We start from the raw sequence: 16,636 nt of genomic DNA on the forward strand, positions 1-16,636 counted from the left end.
TTTTTAAGCCTGAATCAGGTCTGCTACTTTGGGGGCGGCGGGGTGGGGGGGATCCACACCTTCTTTGTGAATTATTTATTTTTTTAAAACATTTCCTAGATGTCATGACACCATGACTGGCAAATTGTCAAAACAGAGGAAGGATATCATTTTCCATGAGGTTACGAGAGAAAGCACTCTGTTAAAAGCATCAAGGACAAGACAAAAAAAGTTACTTTCCTAACATTTGATAGTAATGTACAGTTTTCCCCCTTTTTTGCTTTCTTATTATTACTCTTTAATCTCTCAGAAAACCATTCAGATTTATGACTATGAATAAAAAAGTCAAGAGACTCAAATATCAATATAAAAATCCTGCCAAATATTATATTCTTTTCTATTTTGTTATTTAAGTATAGTTTGAAGAAAAGACCAGAGAGAAATATACTGCCAGATAGTCAATTCTCATAATACTTTCCTGCCTGTGATCATGCAAAGCAAACCAAGTATTGAAAATTCACTGTCCATATTAATGATTCCAGCAACTGTCTCTCATTCCCCTCCTCTGTCCTCAGCCAATAAACTACAATAGTTCCCCTTAAGAAAGACTGTCCTTCAAACAGGCTACTCTGCTTTCTCCTTTATAGCAACATTCTTTGAAAGATTTTCTTAATGGTTCCCTCAATTCTTTTTGTCCCATTCTTTCCTGAACCCACTCAAAACAGGCTTTCACCCCTTTTCACCCTCTACCAAAAGTGCTCATCAAGGTCACCAAAACATCTCTGGCCCTGTCAGTCTTTTTATTATTAAACTGTCTACAGCATCTGACTCACATGGTCACTACTTTCCTCTCTGAAACACTTTCTTCCTTTCCCCACCATGCTCTCTTGGTTTTCTTTTTGCTTCAAGTGTCACTTTTTTGAGCCCTTTCTTCATCATCTTTCATAGCTCTGTGTCTTGTACGTTCTCAGGATCTAATTAATCCCCAAACTACTTCTTTATTTGAGCTTCCCAGCATTTTCTTATTTCCTGTTGCATTTTTTGCCCCACTATTTAATGCTATATGACATATTATATAGTTCATTAATTGATGGGTTTCATGAGAGTAAATATTTTTATGTTTTTAATTTAGTATTGTATTCCCAATACTCAGAAAACATCTAGCTCATTGTAGCTCAATAAGTACACAGAGAATGAGTGAATGAACAAAATCAAAAGTGGTAAACTACTCTGTACTAGGATCTTATCAACCATACACCCTAGTAAGCAGGTTATACGCATATCAATCAATCTTCAAACAATCTTATGAGTTTTCTTAGGTTTTGGAAAAGAGAAAGGGTGAGAGGGGCTAACATCTTCCAAACTACTAGGTGGCAGTACCATAATTCAAAGTAAAATGAATCATGTTTGAAGTCAATGTTTTTGGCCACTGCATAGTACCAATTTTACTGGAGTATTATTTTATTAGTTTAAGAAGAGTACAAACTCTGCTAACTAAAGAATCAGTAATAAAAAGTTCCCCGAAACTGTGAATTAATCTTCATTTTCTTTGTGAAGATAAACATTCATTTAGTAACATGTCTTTAAAGACAAAGCCTTCAACACTGCCATTTTCAGTGAAAACGGTGCAGGTGAGAAAGTACACTCTCCTCCAAATCTGGCCGAAGAATCAATCACCTAACAATGTTTTGCTTTTTGAAAACATAACTTTCAGCTCCAATCCAGAGCAACTGAATCAGACTCTCTAGAAAACAAGGCCCAGGAACCTAGTATATTTTTAAAGCTCTCTAGAAAATCTTGGTTGTTAGCCAAGTTTGAAAAACCTTTAAATTAAGCAAATCAAAGGTGGTATGAGATTAATTAATCCCTCTTAGCACCTGGCTCACTGACAATGACCAAATCTCTCTGGTACTGACCTTCTTAGAAAGAGGGACAATGCTATTGGGTCGAACAAGCCTCCGCTTCTTACAGCTCAGTACAGGACGTGTCCGGGCTGCCACACAGGTACCATCAGATGATGAAGAAACTAGATTCAGTCGTTGCTTTTTATGTAATTGTTCCTCAGCATCTGAGCTGTCACCTGGAATATGGTCTGCCAAGACAGGCTGAAGACTACACAGGGGAAGGAAAAATATTCACTTTTTAGAAAACATGGGAAACAAAGCCTCTAATAATTGGTCCAACCTCCTCTACTAGCAAATGCTCACAAACATAAACTAGTGCTCTACAGCGGAAGCAGGTCATTTCTGGATAAGGTCCACTAATCTAAGTATGTTGCTGTGTCTGTGTTTATTTATAAGGTTCTTGGTGTACATTTACTCTATTATGTCTGAAAAGTACAAAGGTCAGTAAGTAATCTTAAGTTCCTGTGATTAGGTTTTCCTCAACACAAACGTGATTAAAAAGTCTTGATAATTACAACTGGTAAGAAAATGATGGAAATCTGCAAATGTTAATGAGCTGCCTTAGAATCAGCATACCTGTGAATCTTCAATTCTAGGGATATATACTGTTCATTTGTTTAGGGTTCTGTGAACCTTCATATACACAGATTTACAAACACAGCCTTGGGGAATTAATCTGTTCTACCACAGAGGTATTTATGTAAACTTCTTTGAGGAATTCCTCTAAGATTTGGGACCAATAATAATGATGTAAAATAATTGTATACTATTTTTTTTCCCTCCATGTCCAGGCCCTTTTAGACCATGGTAGATAAGAGAGAAATACATAAATATATTGGTATAGTAGGAAGCATGCAAAATATTAATCCATGATAAAGCTTCTGCTTCTTCAAATCAGGATCAGTATTGGCTAGAGATAACAAACTCACCTTTTACAAGCCTACTAAGTATAAGAAGTAGAAGGCATAAAACATACGTGTTAATAACTCCATTGACAGGTCTCAGTGCTCCACATGATTTGGTAGATAATGACTCTGAAATAGGACCAACAGGGGCACCATGGTTTTCCAGTGGCTGAGAAACAGATTCAATCTGAATAAGAAAAAAATAAATACACATTAACATTAACCCAATAACACCCCTATCTAAAAAGCAGCACCATATCATTTATGGCAAGCACCGAATATTTCTCATGACCGACTTGAAAATTTGAGTAAAACTCATATAACTGAGGGGAAATTAGCTTTTGCTTTGAAACAAAGAAGAATGAGGAACATAAATATTTATCAGATTAAAAGTAGTAAAGGCCTACTGACAAGGAAATGATCTGTGGAAGAGAACTATAGCCAAACAATTACGCAGTAACATGAACCTTATGCTAAGGGTCAAAGAGTATAGAGTAATACCAGTATCAAGGCAACTAAGAGAAAAAATTAAATGTAGTTATTATCTGTTTATGGTGTATGGTGGAAACTTGATTTCCAAGAATTGCATTTTTTGTGTGTATATGTATGTGTGTGTGTGTGTGTGTATATATAGATTATTCTTTTGCAGGAAACAAAATCAAAATATCTAATGAATCTAATTGACAGATACTGACTTCAGACTATATAAATCAAATATGCTTAGAATATAAGATGAAATAAGATAGATGTGTAAGAATTATGTAAAGGTTTTTAATTTCAATACTCAAAACAAATCAGGAACAGTTATTAGTGTGAGTCACATGGCATCTTTCAAGTACAGGGAATAAAGCCTGTAAGACAATAAAGCTATCAAGCTATCCACTGGTTCTGGGGTTGGTGAAATATCTCAGAAAGATTGTTGCCTTTATCCCCTTACATTTGATCTGCCTTTGGGATGTTCTGAGGTTCTCCTTCCTATAATTGCTACCCTTGAATTTAAGGTCAGTATTTTGAGGTTGAAATCCCACCTGCTTCTTCTAAGTATCACAGAACTATTTCTGATATTCACACTTCCAAGAAAATAGACCAAAGGATCTACAGTCCTGAAAGCAGTCCTGGATAAGTATAAAGTAAGTACACAGATTAGGAAGATAATTTAAAAGATTTAATACAAATTAACCCCAAAAGCCAGCTCAAGGTAAGTATACAAACAGACTAGTCATGTAAGTATACTACAATAAGTGAACACTGGGGAAATGTTTTCCTTGTTAGATACCCTGAACATCTACTAAGGTATCACAAATGTCTTAATTATATTAATCAATGCTATAAAAATTTTGTTTTGTTTTGTTTTGTTTGGCAAGGAGTATAGAGATTTAACTGCAAGGACACCTTCCAGGATAAAATGTTACTATTCTTTAACCAAATCAAAACGGCACACAGATTCATACCCTTAAACTGTTTTGACTTTCCTTGGAAAGCAACATGGTATTAAACAGCAAGAACTATAAGATAATTGAATCGTATTTATAAAGTTCATCACAGCAATAATATCAATAACCTAAATGCTCAGTATCTGAGGCATAATTACAAATTGCAGTGTACCAAATCAAAATGTCAAAAAGAATCATAAAAGATATTTCTTCTTCTCATGCCAGGAGAGTATTTAAAGGAAAAAAAAAAAAAAACTTCACAGAAATTGTTTTAGGAAATGGAGTAAATGCAAAATATTTTAAATACAGTTTTAGTGACTAAAATGTATGTATACACATAATGAACAAAGTGTTAGAACCGAAAGTTTTCCTTATAATTAGGTTATATTTTTATGTTAAAAACAAAACAGTAAGAGGAACCTCATAAAGAATAAACAAACATTACAACATGACAAAAAACTACCAACAATAAAAAGGACTAAAAAAAAAAAAAGATTCAGGTTGTGTGACTTCAGGTATACTAAATATGAAGAAGATTCCTTTCAACACAAAAATACTCTATCAAATTTTTGCTGGTATACTCTAATATGAAGAATAGGTGTTAATTTTAAATTCACTTAAAATATAGCTTTTAGCATTAAGTTGTGACAGAGGTCTGATTTAGTGCAGAAATGTTAAGAATACAGAAGCTCACAGAGATCAAAACCATAAACATCAAAGAGGAACTTTACCAAGATCCCAATCCCAGACATACAAGGAAGCAATGGATATTTAGAAGAAAATCCTGTAATCAATCTAAAACCCAAAAGCACAGGATTTGGGCTGGTGTTGTGGCTCAGGGGTACAGCACTTGCCTAGCACGTGTGAGGCATGGGGTTTGATCCTCAGCATCACATATAAATAAATAAAATAAAGGTATTTTGTCCACCTACAACTAAAAAACTATTTTTAAAAAATGCACAGGATTTGAGCAAGTAGGTTCACCCATTCTCAAATGCAAAAGGGTTTAAAATAGTAACCCCAATCTCAGCGTTCCATTTAAGAAAAAAATTTAAAAAACTCACAAATGTGTAATTTCACTCAGAACTTTTATATACATTCACATGAGACAAAGTGAACACTCCCTATCCTGAAGTCTGAAAAGTGTGAACATATTAACAAACTTTTAAGAAATGTTAAATCCACAAATAATTTAGGCTTTATCAGTAACTACTGTAATGGTTCACATCATTATAGTGTTTTCAGAAAATTAAAGCATGACTCAGGTATCTTACCTACCCCTCCAACAGGAAACTGAAAAAGGATGAACGAATCTATGATTGCCCTGAGCAGAGAACAGGGGTTATCAATAAAAAAGCTTCTATCTGAATTTTGTGTGTTCTGATGTACCCTAAGAGTTTCTGCATCCCACAGCCAAAAAGAAGAGCAGAAAAGCTAATGTGGTAGGTAAAATGCTTTTAATAACCCCCTTCTCTTCAAAGCAAGGGCACAGGGGATTACTTTTGGCATAATCTTAAGAGTCAGAGGAGGGTTACTGAACATTTTTCTTGACTCAAAGGACAGGTGTATGGCATAAAATGATTAAATCGGCAATGACATTCAAAGTTGTTACTCATATAAAGCTAGCATCTGTCTGATTCATCACTCCTCCCTGTTAGCCAGACAATTAAGTGTAACAAAGCCTTTGAAGAAAAACTAAATTAAGGTTTTATGAAGGGTGTGCTTTTGTGGGGCCTGAGAATCGCTAGATTTGTTTTACCAAAAGGTAAAGAAAGTAAAAGGGTAAATACAAAGAGGCTCACACTTAAAAATGCACAATAAAATTAAACTCTACCTTTAAGATATGTGTATGAGGTTTTACTTTGTTATTCAATTCACATCACATCACACCTGCTTGAAATACCATTTTATTTTAAACACATTTATTCGGCTAGAAAATTTAAGAGTTGGGTTTTGGTTAGTTATTCCCTTTCTGACAAACAGTATCAAAATAAAAATGTTAACTAAGTGATAGGAATTTTTATGCCCGGCTTAAGATAAATTAGTGACTCTGTTGGATAACAGTACTACACTTGGAGTGCATGGTTCTGAAAATTTCACTTCCACCAAGTTACTTATTAGATTCAATTTCTCCTTATGTAAAATGGGGCCATGTGCCTCATTTTCCTATGTCTGTAAGTTGATGATAAAGGAGAAGTTATATAATTATTATGTTTTATTTCAACAAACACAATGCTGTTACAAGTCCAATGATCTGAACCTAAGATTTATACTTACTAACATTGCTGAAAACATGCATCTAAACAAACAGCAATTGTAATCACAGTCTTATAGATCTTTATTATTCAACTTATTTATCTAAAGCTCTATTTACTTTAAAAGTCTTAATTAGTCAGTATTTAATACTGTGGATCCAGTATTTTCTTCTCAGCATCCATCTCTTTACTCTCTGCCCCCAAACCCTTGTCAGGCCAATGTACCACTCATCAATCCTGGTGACTGCAAAACTTCAAGAAAAAGAAAGTGTTTCCTACTGAACCAATGGTACAAGGAATATATCTTGGACTATTAAAAAATGACAATGCTTTACACTTTTAGCATCCTTTTCTCTGAGAAAAAACATCAGTCCTCACTTAAAGTTCAGTTCTTTTCCCCATTACTTCTGTAAAGTAGGATGAGTAAGAAAAAAGTACAAGGCTCATCTTACAAATATAAACTAACAACAAATAATGATAAATAATAATTATATTTTATTATAAATAATTATCACATTTTATATTAAATAAGCATTGCCTGTGCTAAACAAAACCGAAAATCACTCAATTTCAAATCTAATCTTTAAAAGAAATATTTACCAATGAGGGAAACATAAGAAAACATACATGTCTCTATTCATTTGTGCATAAGAAATACAAGATGGATAATCCAAACACCAATGAAATTGTTTACCTACTGAGAATATGATGTAAAAAAGGAAAAATGGAAACAGAAAAAATAGGAATACTTTTCTATGTATCTCTAAGAACTATAGTAATGTTACACAGACAAAACAAAAACCCAAATCAACTATTTTCTCTGTGAGAATGGGACTAGAAACAGTACAAAGTACAAAGAACTAAACTCAGAAACAGTGTTTTCTGACTATGTATGACAGAGCTACCATTGTACACAAATATTATACTCTAGTTAAACGTATTTCTCACAGAGGTATGAGATGGTAATTATGAAACGGGAACTGAACCAGTGATTGTAAGCGGGCGAGGAGACTGATGAATTGCTATGAACTCACGGTTTTAATACACAGATGTTAGGTAAATGTGTGTGTAAGATATAGGAAATGCACATATTTCCTAGTTTTATCTGTTGAGAAATTCCAGCAGCAATGACATGGAGCTCCCAATGCCAATAACAGACAACTGGAAAAAAACTGAATAATAATAATAATAATAATAATAATAATAATAGTATTATTATATAATAATATAACCCACAGAATAACATTAAGATGCATGGATCCATTCTGAACTAAACAACTGAATAAATGGGGAGAAAGAACAATTCTTCCCAACAGAATTACAATTAATAAATGTTAAAAAAAAAAAACTAGTCAGAAAAATCCCCACTCAGTAAATAACATAGCAAAAACCACTGTATGAAAAAATCCTATTTAGTTAGATGATAAAATTGTGGGTGACAGTATTTGCACAGCAACTCCCTGAGAGAGAGTATTCTTACCTTCATAATGAATGACTAACTTTACAGGGGAGCAATAATCTAGCAGGCTCTTTTTTTTTTTTTTGCGGGGGGCGGCGGGGGGAGGTACTTGGAATTAATCCGGAGGTGCTTTACCACTGGCCACACCCCCAGCCTTTTTAATTTTTTATTGAGACAGGGCTTCACTAAGTTTCTGAGGCTGGTTTTAGCCATCCTCTTGCTCAGCTTCCTGAGTTGCAGGAATTACAAGCAAGTACCAGCACAAACAGATAAGCAGGTACTATATTAACCAAGTAAAAAAATGTATCATCATCAGTACAAAGACACAACACCACCATAAAACCTCTGATACAATTCTCCTAAGAGCTTAGTAACACTTATGTAACAGTCTCTCAAAATTGCATTACATCTAAGAATGAGAAAATACCAGGCAACTCCAGTTTGAGGAAAATTAACTGGAGTTGCTACGAAATTAACTGACCAGTCATGAAAGACAAAAGCTGAGAAACTTATGGACTGGAGAGGACACTTAAAAGATTAAAAGAGGGCTGGGACTGTAGCTCTGTGGTAAAGCGTTTGCCTTGCCTGTGTGAGGTACTGGGTTCGATCCTCAGCACCACATAAACATAGATATTGTGTGTTCATCTACAACTAAAAAAAATATTAAAAAAAAAGATTAAAAGAGATGACAACTGGAGCTGGGGTTGTGGCTCAGTTGGTAGAACACTTGCCTCGAATGTGTGAGGCACTGTGTTCAATTCTCAGCACCACGTATAAGTAAATAAAGATCAATTGACAACTAAAAAAAATTTAAAAAAAAAGACAAAACAAAACTCCATTACAATTAAATACAAAATGAGATACAAAATACAAAATAAGATTCTGAATAAGCAAAACAGACACTAGTGAGAAAAACTAGTGAAATTCTATTAAAATGTCTAGTTTTATATCAGTGTTAATTCCTGGTCTTTGTCAATGGTTATTATGGCAAATTGTTAACTTTAGAGGAAGCTAGGTAAAGGGTATGTGGACATGTATATGACTTTGAAATGTCTTACTAAGTGTAAAATCAATTTACAAGTATCAAGTTGGGCCTGATAACATGCACCTATAGTTCCAGCAACTTAGGAGACAGAGGAGGGAAGATGCCTTTAAGCCAGAGTTCTATGCCAGTCTGGGCATCACAGTGAGACACCATATCCATCAAAAAATTCATTGAAAAGAAGAAAGGAAACAATGATCCAGAAATATCAAAGTATACTTCATTCACACATAAATCTATTTTCAGTCTACATTTTGTTATCAGTTATAGGATGAAGTTCATACTTTAAGATAAATACAAAATCCATTATGAATTAGTCAAAACATCCAATACTTCATCATAAGTTATTTGCAGTTCCCTGATAATGCCAGGTCCCATTACCCTCCCCGCTGGAACGCATTCCCTATACAATATTTCAGCAAGTCCACAACACTCAAGTACATCTTTCCCAATAAAACCACTTTTCTGACCTCCATTAGACAAAATAAAAATTCTTATACTCCCCTCTTCCACATGCCTGTTATTCCCCACATTGTTGACACTGTTTCAGCCTCCTTGGTAAATTACAGGCATCCATCATCACACCCAGAACAACAGCAAGCTTTTACAAAACTTATTATAGGTAAACACTGTTAACAGTATATTTTACATCTTAAATTACTATCAACAACCCTAAGGAAGTAGGAACAAAGCTACACAAAGACCCCTGAGAACATATATAAAAAATAATTCACTGAACATCAAGGTAAGCAGCTAAAGAATCAAATACATTAATATTTCTTTTTTAAAAAATATTTTTTAGTTGTTGGACATTTAATTCTATTTATTTGTATATGGTGTTGAGAATCGAACCCAGTGCCTCATGCATACTAGACAAGCGCTCTACCACTGAGCCACAAGCCCAGCCCCATGCATTAATATTTATTCTTTCAGAGCAATGTATAGGCAGAAGGACCACATTAATAGCATTAATGTTAACTGAAGACATTATATACAGCAATAGAATTCCACAGGAAATAAATTTTAGAAATTTCACTTGGTATTTAATTTATCTACCCCAAACATACAAAACTGAGAAAGAATATCTCACTGAAGTAATGTACCAGTTCAAATAAGTTGGATATCACCCCCATGTAATACCTAGGAGCTACTAGATTCAAAACAAAATTCCATTACTCAATGCTGTCTGGAGCTAAAGAGGGGAGCAATAAAAAATATATATGGAAATCATAAAGCAAACAAAATAATGAACTTATTTGAAAAATATTATCACTAGTAAGAATGAGTCTCAAAATTTCTACATAATTCTGAGAGGAAAATGAGGAGAGTCAGGGTTTAAAGAGGTTTTCTATTTTCGGGTAAGAATCAATATAATACACACTCATCATGCTATTTCAAACACCATCATGCTAATTTTTATTGCTTTCAGAAAAACCTAATTCATTCCCTACCTATACTCCAAGAAAAAGCAGACTATTATAAATGGAGAAGGCAGCACCCAATTTCTACACTTAAAAGAGATCTCATTAAATACTATATGTGAAGTTGATTCCTTGCCTCTGTGTAAGATATTCAACCAAACAAAATTGAAGCAAAAAACTGATTTTGATATTTAAATTTTTATTGCAGAACAAAAAATTTATAAAATTCAGTATTCTTACTTACTTAAGGTTTAATATAAGACTTCATATGAGTGTATGTATACACACACACATATATAATACACACATATATAAAGACAGAGAGATTCCCGAACCTGAGAATTCATTAAAATGAGAATTTATTTTCTTCGTATTCAACGTCTGACAAACTAATGACAGAAGATTAAGATATATATTTTATAATTTATTTATTTATTTGTTCTAATTTGTTATATATGACAGCAGAATGCATTTCATAGTACACAAATGGAGCACAATTTTTCATTTCTCTGATTGTACACAAAGTAGAGTCACACCATTCATGTGTTCAATCCCTAATGCCACACACACACTTCCTGGCCCTATTTTTGTATTTTATTTAGAGACAGGGTCTCACTGAGTTGCTTAGCACCTTGCCAATACTGAGGCTGCTTTTGAACTCCTGATCCTACTGCCTCAGCCTCCTGAGCTGCTGAGATTACAGGCATGCGCAAACGCGCTGGCCCGTGGAGCACTTTCTTGGGCAAAACCCTGGGCTCAATCTCAAGCACTACCAAAACAAAACAAAACAACCCCACACCCAAAAAAACAATAACACCCTATAGGGCTGGGGGTATAGCTCAGCTGGTAAGAGTGCTTACCTTGCATGCACAAGACCCTGGGTTCAATCCCTGGCACCATAAGAGAAACCAACCAACCAACCTACAAAACTATATAACATCCCAAAACTTATGGGAAGTAGTTAAAGTGTTAAATGTTATGAGGAAAATTTACTGCTATGAACACTTACATTAAAAACAAGATCTTGGCACTGGGGCTGTGGCTCAGTGGTAGTGCACTTGCCTGACATGTGTGAAGCACTGGGTTTGATTCTCAGCACCACATAAACATAAATTAAATAAAGGTCTATCAACAACTTTAAAAAATGTAAAAACATTTAAACAAAAACCCAAGATCTTAACTTTATAGAAAATAAGAAAAATAAGTCCCAATCCAAAGCCAGCAGAAGAAAATAATAAAGATGACTGAGAAAAAACAAACCGTGAAACCTAAAGGTGACCATTTGATAAAGGCTTTATCTAGAAGGACTAAGAAAAATAGAAGACTGAAAAAAAAAAAGTCATAAGGGGCTGGGATTGTGACTCAGTGATACAGCACTTGCCTCACGTTGTGAAGCCCTGGGTTCAATCCTCAACACCACATAAAAATAAATAAATTAAAAATAAAGGTACTGTGTCCATCTACAACTAAAATAAAATTTTTAAAAAGTCATAAATAAAAATGGGGATATTACTACTGATTCTACAGAAACTAAAAAGATTATGAGACTATATGAACAATTACACACCAACAGATTGATGAAATGGACAAATTCCTAGAAATATAAAATCTATCAAGTCCACCTCGTAAAGAAATAGAATATCTGAATAAAGCTAAAACTAGTGAGGAGATTGAATCAGTAATAAAAAAAAAATCTAGCAAGCAAAGCCCTGGACCGTATGGCTTCTTAGATGACACTACTGAATTTATGTGATGACACATACCTGCCCATATGATGTTGGGAAAACTGGATATCCAAAAATGAAGGTGATTCTTCTCTAAAATTAAGAGTAAAAATTAACTCAAAATGGATCAAAAGGGGCTGGGGTTGTGGCTCAGTGGTAGAGCACTTACCTCACATACGTGAGGCACCGGGTTCGATCCTCAGCACCACATAAAAATAACTAAAAAGATGTTGTGTCCTTCTACAACTAAAAAAATATTTAAAAAATGGATCAAAGACTTAAAAGTTAACACCTAAAACTATAAATCTCTCAGAACAACTACAAAAAAAAAAAAAACCTTTAAAACTCTGAATTTGGCAATGATTAATTTTATTTTATTTTTTTTAGTTGTAGATAAACATAATACCTTTATATTATTTATTTATCTCTATGTGGTGTTGAGGACCAAACGCAGGGCCTCATACGTGGTAGGCAAGCACGCTACCACAGAGCTACAACCCTAGACCTGGCAATGATTTCTTGATATGACACCAAAGATTAAAAAAAAAAAAAAAAGGACAAATTGAATTTCATGAAAAATTTAAAAACTTTGTGCATCAAAACAAAAAACAATAACAACAACACTATTCACAGAGTAAAAAGGCAACCCAGAGATTGAGAGAAAACATTTGCAAATCACACATCTGAATAGGGAATGAAATCCAAAACTTGTAGAACTCTTGAAACAATGAAGAATTTCACAAACAAACCACTTCAAAAATGAGAAATGGGGGCTAGGGCTGTAGTTCATTACTTGCCTAGCATGTGTGAGGCATCGGGTTCAATTCTCAGCACCACATACATACATAAAACAAAGGTCCATCAATAACTTTAAAATTTTTTTTTAAATAAGAAAAGGATCTGAACAGACATTTTGCCAGAAAAGACATATAAATGGGGAATAACCACACGAAAATATGTTCAGTATTTTTACTCTTTGAGATACCATCTCATAACCATTAGGATGACTACAACCAAAAAACAGAAAACAAAAGTGTTGGTTGAGAATGGCAAAATCAGAACTCTGTGCACTGTATGTCAGTATAAAACAGTATTCAGGAAAAAAAAACATGTCCATACTGAATATATACAGACTTTCTTTTGGTCATTATTATCTAAACAGTACAATCTAACAATTCTTTACATTGTATTACAAGAAGGGCATGCTTCTTAACACTGGAGAACTCTCAACAGGTGTTAAACATAATCTAGAGGTTACTTAATATCTCGAGATTGAAGTATATAGGAGGACATGTGTAGAAATACTATATGCCACTTTACAGAAGGGATTTGGGCATGCCACAATTTTGGCATATGTGGGGGTGATAATGGTATCAATACCCTGGGAATACCAAGGGATGGCTGCACTTCTGCAGTTTTGGTAATCTCTTAAGGAATCTGTGTTGAGAGCCACAGCCGAAGGGGCCCCAGCAAACTTCCAGCTGCCAGCTGATGATTGGCTCACAGGGGCCCCAGCAACATCTAGCTGATTGGCTCCTCTGCGGTGATGCTCATTGGACTGTTTCCCTGCCCTTTCAGACCACGGAGCTGCTCATTGGGGGACTTTTTTGGCTCCGCCCACATGACCCAGCCAATCGGCGTCAAGAGCAGGAGGATTGTGGGAGGTGGAAAGAGGCTTGTGTGGGAGAGAGGGGCTTGTGGAAAGCCGGTGGTGGCAGTTGAGGCTCTGAGGATTTTTCCTGAGAGGCTGTTTTGTTTGGCGTGTGTGGTTCTAAAAATAAAGTTAGTTTCTTTTGACAAGTGACTCCTGATTGTGCCCAGCCAGACCGCGGCAAATCTGAACATTTTATTTATGCTGCGATTGAGCCTCCCTCTCTGAGCAATTTATCTAATTCCATTATTTTTGGCCTCATCTATCTTGAGGATCAATGCTTTATTGTGTGGAATTCACCTTTTCCCTATGGCTACTTTTAAGACGGTCTTCACTTTTGATTGTCACATCTGACTACAAAGTAGTTCTCATGTATACTAGTCTCCAAAGAATTTTTTTACTCTATCTGTAAATTGACTTTTCTTCATTTAAACAAAGTGATATTCTTCTTAAACTTTGTCAGTCCCATTTTCTCTTTTTTCCTTCATAACTAAGGATCATTTTTACTGGTTATTCCTAGGTATAATAATTTTTATTGTATATGTCACTATAGAGACTCTGGTTTCAATTCACTTTCCCTGAAGGATGCTAAGGTTTTTCTAAGTGGTCATCTTGATTTTGTGGAACTGGTAATTCTGCATTCAAAGAAACATACGGAAGCCTACTTAAATATTTTGGTTTTCTCCTTAATCCTATAGTTAATTACTTAGTCTGGCGAAACATTCTTTTAACTCAAAAGTGTAAGCACCCCATGCTTTCAATGCGAAGTCCAATGTGAGATCCAAACTCCAAATTCTGCGTTCCCCACAGTGAGTACCGACAACCATCTCTGTTCAACTCTTTTCAGTCTTCCAACTGTTACTTTCTACTAGACCATGTAAAAATCTGACCTGAACATGGACAGCTCAAGGTCAGATCAAGATTTGAAGGGATATATACAGATTGTGGGCTTAAGTCCTGCTCCATCCCATGTAGCTCCCTCTTCGCTACTCCCTCCCTTAAATTCTACCTATTGGCCAGCTCTGAATTCCAGCCTCCAACAATATACAAGCCAACGATACTATGGCTCTCTGGTGGAATGCTAGAAACCCTGTGATACATGGACCAAAAAGCCCTCACTTCTTCCTGAAAATACTTTTTGTCTGAAATCTTGATGACTTTCTTGAATAATTTTAAACTACTTTCTTCACTTAAATAAGTTTCAAGTTAGTTATTCTCTGGTCCTTCACTACTTTTTCTTACATGGGTGAAAATGGTTTGCTATTCAAGGGAATGAAGAGGGAGGAGGGAAAGATAAAGGGCATGCTTCTCAACACAGGAGAACAACTCTCAACAGCTTTTTTCTTTCCAGGGGCTCACCTTCTTTGTACAAAAACAGCTTTACTTCACATCAGCTATTTATTTGAACACAGAAGACTTCATTGGCAGCTACAAAGCCATAGGCCTTCACTGTCTCTCTTCAACAAGCCTTACCTTTCCAACTGTCTTGAGTGGTAAGATTGTGCAAATCCCCAGAAGGGGGAAAGGGAACTTTATAGGAGTTCCTCATTGGATCTTATTTTCTTCTCCCAACACAAAGCCATCTCCTATCTCAAGGAGAATTTCTTGCTTTGCTCCATGGCTCAAAAGAGGCTCACCTTTAGTCTCTAAATGTCACAGGCTGGGGCCCTTTAGAACAACTTAAATTTCAGTAATATCTGTACTGTCTTCAAGACCCACATATATAGGTATTGATTCTGCCAAAAAATGATCATTCAGTTTGGAAATAAGGAAAAAAGACTGGCTATATGTTCTTTCGGTATTAACAATGGAACATTATTCAACAAGCCCACATTTTGTTTTATCTACTATTTATAACTGATTAGGGGCCCAGATAATTTAAGTTAGATGTTTATTGTAGATTTTCTTGTAAAAACTGATTTGCATTTTGTTGAAGACATATGATACATTTATATAAATGTTTATAAAGAACTTATTCCCAATCAAATATGCCTCAAGTTTTCTTTGCCTCTTTATTATCATCAGCTGACCTCTCAATTTACCCATGATTCTTCTCTCATGAGCAATATTTCCCTTGACTGGAATAATTAAAGTTTCATAAGTCACTTAAAAAATTCTATTGATAGCATATAATTAACTCACATTACAGATCCGAACAGTGGCGTAATTTGGCACTCTGTTCTTTATTCAAAACTACCCTCCAGTTAAGAACTCTTGATCTCTTAATGTTGTTATATTTATCCATAGCAACAGCAGCTGGCATTCAAAACTGAGTAAAAGACCTTTTCAAAACCCAAACATCTCTATGATCTTTCTCAGAAGAAAGTTAATTTTCATTATATTTTATATGAGTTCCTGTTAACAATGATAAATATAAAAGGTAACATGCTTTAATGAGTAACCCCCGATTTAAAGAGTTAATACTGCTTACTACCAGGAAGCATAATCAAAATGAATAATTACTGGAATTGCAAACTCAGTTGTTGAGCTGACATGAAGAAATGCTAATATTCATAAAAGCCAGCTAGCTTTTAGGGAAACTTAAAAAGTATAATAAATAAATGAGCACTCCTAGAATTCAGAAAGAAAGAAATTATGTTAGGGAAAGGGAAAGAATAGAAGAGGGAGATTTGATCTAGGGTCTAAGGATATGGAAGATTATGGAAGATAGTTTTATCCTCATTATAAAATAAGAATCACCCATAGACAGTATTTTCAACATTTTTCAGAGTTTAACCTCTAGTCCAACCTTTTAATGAAAAGGTTATATATATTATAGTAAGCCAAAAAAGTTTTATTTTACCTCTCAAAGGGTCAGGGTATAGTCAGGTCTACAGATTCCAAACAACATTCCAAAATTTCA

The 16,636-nt window shown here is 34.8% G+C and overlaps 1 protein-coding gene across 10 annotated transcripts in view; it reads right to left on the reverse strand.

The window, feature by feature from the left end:
- The window catches only part of Kansl1 (KAT8 regulatory NSL complex subunit 1), a 193,887-nt gene that overhangs the window by 35,534 nt on the left and 141,717 nt on the right, over window positions 1-16,636 (reverse strand). For all 10 annotated transcript variants that reach the window (XM_048786350.1, XM_048786379.1, XM_048786384.1 and 7 more), the window contains 2 exons: window positions 2,860-2,975; window positions 1,896-2,091 (listed from right to left, as the gene is read on the reverse strand). In XM_048786350.1, coding sequence (XP_048642307.1) covers window positions 1,896-2,091; window positions 2,860-2,975 — 312 coding nt within the window. The remainder of the gene's footprint in view (window positions 1-1,895; window positions 2,092-2,859; window positions 2,976-16,636) is intronic.

Source organism: Marmota marmota, unplaced genomic scaffold (assembly GCF_001458135.2).
Source record: "Marmota marmota marmota unplaced genomic scaffold, marMar, whole genome shotgun sequence".
Classification (NCBI taxonomy): Eukaryota; Metazoa; Chordata; class Mammalia; order Rodentia; family Sciuridae; genus Marmota; species Marmota marmota.